The following is an 8,288-nucleotide window of genomic DNA, read 5'->3' on the forward strand; positions in this document are numbered from 1 at the left end:
TTAACTGTTATTTCTACTTCTTTAAAACATTATTTAATTACTGAGTCTCTGTGGAAGTTCGATTGTCATTTGATCCAGTTAATTAATGATTATCTAAATGATAACGTCTATAACTATTTACATTGAAGAATTGTGTAATAATGTATAGTATTTGAACATACAAAGACGTATTATTTGGTCTGTTATGGGAGTAGTGGGATAATTTCTTACTCATTGTAGAAATCAGGCAGGCAAATCACAATTTCAAAAAATCTTTTTAGAAATTTTCCGAATTTGTTTGCACGAAAATATTTTTTCTAACCTAGCTAAGATTTCCTGAAAATTTTATGACCATCTATTTACAAGATTTTTTTTTACATTTTTATGCTTATTTTGATATACACATTACTGACATTGACGATAGATTAAAAACTAACAAGATACTTTGAAGAAAAAAAATATCCGAATACCACATCGGGAGTTTTTAAATAACGTGTAATATAATTTTTAAAGAAAAATTATGGAAAGACCCTGTTATGGAAAGGGTGGAAAAATAGTTATTAGAAATTTATTGTTTCCACTAATAACCCGTTTAAGTTATTTAATGTTTCCCTTTATTTCCTTTTTTAAATTAGTATGAGCTGTATAACGTATAATAAGTATTTTGTCTTTTCTATTTCAGTAAAAAATGGTAGACGATTGAAAGGTGATACCTCAGATAGTTTTGTTGAATTAGAAGAACTGAATAAACGTGGTAATACTGAAAGGAAGATAGTAGATACCAATAATACTAACAGCCCTTTCTTAGATGCAACTTGAGCATATTTGTGATGATACAACGGACATAGACACACAGAGGACATGCGGGTTCAGAACGTTTGTGTATATTGAAAATACGCGCATCAATATAATAATAATATTAATAATAACGATGATAATAATGACAGTCATAAAAACATAAGGTATCCAATCCACAAATTGGTAACAATGTGATGCCTGGTGACCCCATGTTTTTTATGATATCATTTGAAAGAGGTGTGTCTGCTGAACAAAAATTAGTAAATAAGATGACAATAAATGATATGCACGAATTACTACAGTCATGTTTTAACTGCGAAATGATTAAACTTGCCCTGTAATAACTGGATTTCTGTTGAAGTATCATTGAAAAAAAATTCTATAGCACATTTTTGTCATGTACTTTATATTTTCTTTGTCAGTTGATAATACACTATCAAATGATACCGAAATTATATGAGGTTACCAGGCATCAATATTTGATATATTTACATAGCACTTTTATACAGAACTTGCTTATTTGTGGATCGGATATCTTAATCGAACAAATGAAAACTGAGGCCAGTCACAAAAGTCACAAAAATATATCGAAATGGCTCTAACAATTGAATGTAATTGTTTACTATGCGGTGGTGTTTCACAATTTATTAACAGAACAGGACTTTTATGAAACCATATTATTGTGTCCGACTACTGACTGTTTAAAAGTGTGCCTGTTTCAACGAAATTAGTCTCCATATCAGTGAGCAGTTGTACAAATATTTATTACAAACCAAATGTTTCACCAGCCCCTAATATTTTCAAATGATTATTTTGGACCTTATAAAATGAAAATGATAATATGACACCCTCAAACTACTGCACTTATGATTAAGGACAAATGAGCCGCGCCATGAGAAAACCAACATAGTGGGTTTGCGACCAGCATGGATCCAGACCAGGCTGCGCATCCGCGCAGTCTGGTCAGGATCCATGTTGTTCGCTTTCAAAGCCTATTGCAATCATAGAAACCGTTAGCGAACAGCATGGATCCTGACCAGACTGCGCGGATCCATGCTGGTCGCAAACCCACTATGTTGGTTTTCTCATGGCGCCGCTCATTAATGATTGTGCAAACGTTTTAAAAAATAAATAAATTAATGTTGAATCAATGTTTCGAACAATATAATTTGTTTCAGACTAATTCTACTGTCTCTCTCATTGGATTATGCATGAACGGTGCCCGTCTTGGACCTGACGAAGACAATTTAGACTATACCAGACTTGTCTGGAACCTAGGGTCCGGGTGGTCTCCTATCGCTTTAAGGTCAAGATATTACTAATTGAACCTGTACTTATATAATTTTAATATAAATTTCTCAAATGCGCTTTCTTCCAAATGAAATGTTGTTATATGACATTCTCGTACTGGCACAAATCCTTAGCTACTTACATAGGCACCGTATTGCGCTATATGTATAAGGCATCAAAATATACTGGTGGAAAGTTTTGAATATTAAGATTTAAACCAATGCTCATGTATCTCCTTAATTTGATACTATTTTGGGCCGAAAGGTAATTCTTTTCTCAAGATGTACTACGAAACGGAAGTGCAGTTTCGTCGCACTAGCGAAAACGGTCTGTGGGACGAAACAAAAATGCATCCTTGTCGAGCACTCTCTAAAACGAGCATCTAGTATTTTTGTGATATTTAATCATTTTCTAGTTAGAAAACCGTATACTTACAAATGATGTTCACTCATTTTCTAAAAAAAACAACAGAACTTTTATATGTATTGTTATGATTACATCTTTTGTTGTCACACCGACACAATTATAGGTCATATGGCGACTTTCCATTTTTTATGGTGGAGGAAGACCCCAAGTGTCCATCCCTGCATTATTTCACTGCGAGAGCGCATTTGGTGATTAAAGGGTTTTACTTTAAATTTCATTTATATAAATGGACTGAGGTAGCAAAAGAATATTTTTTGAAGATACAGTCTGTTATTAACGACACTTTGTTTGAAAGTATAGTGAACTTCAAAAATGTAATTTCAGTAAATTATAAAATATTAGGCGTGTTGGCTGTTCTAATTATTAATATATATTACAAAAAAAGCATACTAATCAATTCGTAAAAATGTTTATCACAAGAGCTCTAATTGCTAGGTAGTTGGATCCATAGTCTAACTAATTTGACACGAATTTGGGAGGGTTTTTTTCTATGGGCAATATCTCCAGTAGAATGTCAAAAGGTGTTGCGTTTTAAAAGCGGGAAGGTATATATTTGACAGACGCTGCATTTCCTTGATTTTTTACAGCTGACTCAAGATACAGAAGAAAACTGTTTTATTTCAAATTAGTAACTATTATGAAGTTAGAGATAAAAGGATCACCTTAATTTCCGAGAATGAGTATCACGTGCAAATATATTTGAAGCTTTGAGATACTAGGGACGTTTAACGAAGCCTACTTAGGACAAAGTTAGAACTTAGGTGTATTGCGTTTCACGAATATCATTTTAAATAGATCCAAAATAACTATTCGGCTATCCTTAGAAAATAATTATTCGGCTATCCTTAGAAAATAACTATTCGGCTATCCTTAGAATACGAGTCGAACATAAATAACATAGTATTGTCCTAAAATTGAATTAACTTCATCTTTTTAAAACGTTATGAAATAAATATATTGTTAAAGTTCATACTTTGGATAGAACTTAGGATGAACTTTTGTGAAATGAGTCCCTGAACAGCTCTGTTATATATAGCTTTGAACATCAGAACTTGTCTGTAATTGAACGCGTTCAGGAAAGTCGGCCAAATTAATAACAGATCGAGTTTCAGGATCTTGAACAAGAAAACTTCTAGCAGCTCTTTTTATAACTTTAAAAATCGAATAAATGTATCTTCTACAGTTATGCCACATGTTCTTAAAATGTTACAGTAGTTAAATGAGGTATAATATATGCATTATGAAATATAATAGTTTACATATTTTTATGGACAAGGCGTTTTATATTACTTGTCAGATGGTACTTGTAAACGCGAAATGCCCTTTTAAGAACAAGACCAGAATGACTGCTCCAAAGTAAGCGTGTTGTCAGTTAAGTAAATTTTAACTGGAACAGTGCTGTCAATTAAGTATTTTTTAACTAGAAAAGCGTATTCTTTAGGGGAAGTTTTTGGGTGGGAAACTTAGGGTCACACCGTGACATTATAAGTCATAAGGCGAATATTCCAGCTTATCATTGTGAAAGAAGACCCAAAGTGCTTCTCCGGGCATTGCCACATGAACTGGTGAGTACTGGCACAAACGCCCACCATCCGTATGCCTGCTCGAAGGCTTCTCCACACGAAATATTCTACAGCTTAAACGAAATTTCGAACCAACATCGGTGAAGGGCAATTGATTCGAAGTCAGCGACCTTAACTACCCGGCTGTACGCAAAATGTTAGAAGTGTGCATCGCAGAGAAATTAAGAGGAAAATAAAATTGTAATTATTATTGAAACGTTGACGTTATAAATATAAGTGAGGATTCCTGCTTTTTGCAGCCTTGACTCATGCTTGCTGGATACTTGTTCTACATTTTAGGATCGCAGATTAAGCTATTTGCAGAATCTTGATAGTGTTTGAAACCACGTTTAAAACAAAGGTGCGTGGTTGAACGGTATTAGTTCATAGGGTTTGAGTAAAAAAAAGTTTAAGACAAGATTAATAGTTTGGATCTAGATATATCATGGGCTGAACATAAAACGAAACTGGTGAGGTGTTGTTAATTTCATCATAAGGCAAATCAAGTATAGTACTTAATTGTGGCCCGTGGGAGTTTAAGCCTAACTGCTTGAGTGCTTCTTGAAAATAGTTTCAGACAAACTTGAGCTGAACATCCATACTTCTTGAAAGGACTCGTGAAACACAGTTTAAAGACATTTTAAAAAGTGAACTACATTAAAAGACCAAGTATCCAGCCTGCGGGAAGTAAAATTGAAGACGTTTATATATCGTCATTTAAGAATTTTTATTATGAACTTAAAGTGGGATTCTATGAAAAAGGTATCAGGTGTATGTTTATACCAAATAAGGGACAACAACTTACAAGGATTTAAGGGATTACTGAAACAATCGTACAAAATACCGACTCGATGTACTAATGAAGACTGGACGGGCTTACAGACAACACCAAATCTATATCCATTAGCTTTTCATAGGGGATTAAAAGAATAAAAATATTTGCATTCCATAAATAGAATAAAAATGAACTGAAATCAAACAGGAAAAGTGGTAACTCCACAGATACTTCCAAAATGTTCCGCTACCATGCCAGTAAAGTACAACACATCTCGCATGAATTCGGCGAAATTTCACATATCGAGGATTAATCTATTTTTGTTTTTGAAATTGAAATCTGAAAGCCTTCAACTTGGTAAATCTTCAGATGGAGTGATTGATTCATCCAAGTTATGAAAATTCTCAAACATTTCAACCCCAAATAAACCTTTTATTTTGTTGCTGGTGATAAAGATGTCGTTGGATACAGGGCATTAAAACTGTACACTTCCTCACTCCAAAATAACCTATCAAATTGTGTATATATCTGGGTGTGATGTGTGTGGGCGTTGTGAACGTTTTTCATGAGCAGTTTCCACATGTCTCCTGTATAAATGGTCCCAATCTTTATGTTTCATTTTTCTTTCTGCATGCCATCCTTGCTGATACCAATAACGGTGCCATATTTTACTGTTTTAATTACAATTAACAAGACTAAGTAAAGGAGTGAAACGCTTCGATTTCTTGTTTAAATGTTCCAAAAACTCCACCATACATAGATGGCTTGGATATGACTAATAATAGTTTGACATTTTTACAAACGATTTCTAACATGTTACATCTGTTTCTATTAAAACAATTATTTATGTTTAGTCTCTCGTATACCATATTAATGCACAAACCGAATTTGTCGACCTTTTTTTTAAAGGAAAATTGGCAGAACTGGGTAAAGCTGTTTCTGACTGCTGTTTATCAATAGGATCAATCAAAACACTATCAGACCACACCAGGTACGAAAGAATGTTAAAAAAAATCTGAAAAGATGGACGAACTGGGCATTTACGTTAAAATAATATGTATAATGACTTTAAGACATTAATTTAGAAATGAATTACAGCTGTGTGTTTACCGTAACAGCACTTTTTGTTTAAACATAATTATCTATTCCCAACAAATTGAACAATATACATAATTATATTAACATACAAACTTTACAAGTGCAGTTGATGGAAAGAATTACAACGAAATACAAGTCTTATAGAATTTTTCTCCCTGCACTTTTAAATGCATTACATTATATTAGATTTTATATTGAACAAATGTATGCAAAACTTTAAGCTACTGTTATCAATATACTGGAAATGAAATTGGTCTTGGGGCTCTGACATCAGACAAGTTGTTGAGTACATTTGTGTAATTATACCTTAGATTGATACTATTTTTATGTTTTACTTTATATGATCTGGTATTTTGTCACTTATGTTAGTGCCTCTCTCAGCGGGGAGTGATTTTGTTTACACTGTCTTGTCTAATTTTTTGAACGTAGTGTAAGTGCGAGGCTGGCATGCCTTAAAACGCGTTTAAACCCCCATATTCCTTTATACAGGTTACTGACCGTTCCAAGGCGGTGCCCCTATTTTCAGCTTGTTTAAAATTTAATAAGACAATGAGTTGGACAAGTTGATAAAAGTATAATGTTAGAATGAATGGCTTTTAATCTGAATCATATAGTATATTACCTTATTTAACATTACTTCAAATATCATAAGATATATACAATATGAGGCTGTTCATACGCTGGTTCATGGTTCTCTTTCATAAAACATCTTTTGCTAGAAAGTGTATAACCTACTCTTTATATATATTTAAAATAATTCATACGCTATCTAAAACGCATGTCCTTTCTTTGTCACAAGTCAAAACTGAGCAAGATGGTTACATGACCCGAGATGATGATATCTATATAAAATGATACAAAATCTTCACAAAAATTGTCTTCAATTTCACTGGAATAAATGCAAAAGACAAGAAAAGACTCTCTAAAGGTATTAAGCACAGCAAAGAACTAGAGCCGCACATCGCAAAGCTAGAAAATTTAGTGGATGTTAGTACTAGGGGTGATTCAAATATCAATGAAAAAGTACTTCTTTTTAACATATATTAAAAATGGAATGGAGAAAAGTAGGAGGAAGCGTAAGGTGGAAGGGTAAATAAAAATGGTGAAGTATAAAAAGTGAAAAGTGGGCGAGGGTGGGGGCAATAAAGAAGGGGAGGGATACTAACATACAAGACAACATACCTAGCATATAAAACGAAACGAACAAAACGCAAACTAATTATAGGGGCACCGCCTTGGAATGGCCAGTAAACCATATAAAGAAAACTGGGGACTGGGGTGGGTATGGGGGTTAAACGCGTTTGGGAAATGCTATCGTTACACTTACCTTATTTAAAGGACTGACACAGTTGACAGCTTTTTATATACCAGAGTGATATATATCTGAAGTTATGTCTATTTATGATACAAATATAGGATCGAATTATGAAGCGAAAGCGTTACATTTTGCCGAGCGATAACAAAATTGCATTGTCTAACTTATCACTTACAATAAGAAACAAGAGAAAGCCCTACACCACTGAAAGGTGTCCCTTTAAACTGAAATACGACCTTCAACATAAATTTGTGAAAATAAAAACTGCAGATTTTATAGTATGTTTTATTTCTTGATTTTTTTTCATTGCTTTTGAACACATGATTGTACACAGTATATATACACAATGGGTAAATGAGTAAAGAAAGCAAATGGTCTGGGCTACAAGTTCGAAATAAATTATACATAGACGGTATATAAGGAAAAGAATAACATTTTTGCCAATTCTAGGTTCTTAACTTTCGGTATTCTCCGGTATTTCGGAAATCAGTGTATTACCTTTATTTTCGGCATAAGAGTTCCGAAAAAGCCGACGCTTGGAAATTTGCGATTTTTATTAGGAGTCCAATGCTTTAAAAAAAGAAAAAAAGAAATGTACTTTATAAAATTTAAATTTAGTTTAAAAAAAGAAAACTGAACAAAACAAAGGAAAAAGATTAACAGACAATACCGATAGAATGACACTTCGCAAAAATATTTAAAATTCCATAGGGCTTTAACTTTATGCCGAGACCAAATAGATGTTATGCATTAATACGTGGTAAGAAAAACGCTACTTTTAATACTGCATATGAACTTTCACAGGTAGAGGCATAAAGGGTTCAACCTGTGACAAAATTATATAGAAAACAGTTTTTGAAATAGCATTTAAAAAGTAATTAATATATTTTGTGTTCATAACGGAAAATGTGGCTGCTATATTCTAAACAAAGGCATTATGAGCCTTTAAATGCGCTATGAGTGCATTTTCTAATTATATACGTTTCCATGATTTAAATTTAAACGTATAATCTGTAGTTAATATATATTCCACTGACAATAACAA

The 8,288-nt window shown here is 33.1% G+C and overlaps 1 protein-coding gene across 7 annotated transcripts in view; it reads left to right on the forward strand.

Moving 5' to 3' along the window:
- LOC123531213 (secretin receptor-like) overlaps window positions 1-2,834 on the forward strand; it is a 129,467-nt gene extending 126,633 nt beyond the window's left edge. For all 7 annotated transcript variants that reach the window (XM_053517148.1, XM_053517145.1, XM_053517147.1 and 4 more), the window contains one exon: window positions 662-2,834. In XM_053517148.1, the coding sequence (XP_053373123.1) occupies window positions 662-798 (137 nt within the window). In that variant the 3' untranslated portion in view covers window positions 799-2,834. The remainder of the gene's footprint in view (window positions 1-661) is intronic.
- Window positions 2,835-8,288: the final 5,454 nt, after the last annotated feature.

The sequence above is a fragment of the Mercenaria mercenaria genome, chromosome 11 (genome assembly GCF_021730395.1).
Source record: "Mercenaria mercenaria strain notata chromosome 11, MADL_Memer_1, whole genome shotgun sequence".
NCBI lineage: Eukaryota > Metazoa > Mollusca > Bivalvia > Venerida > Veneridae > Mercenaria > Mercenaria mercenaria.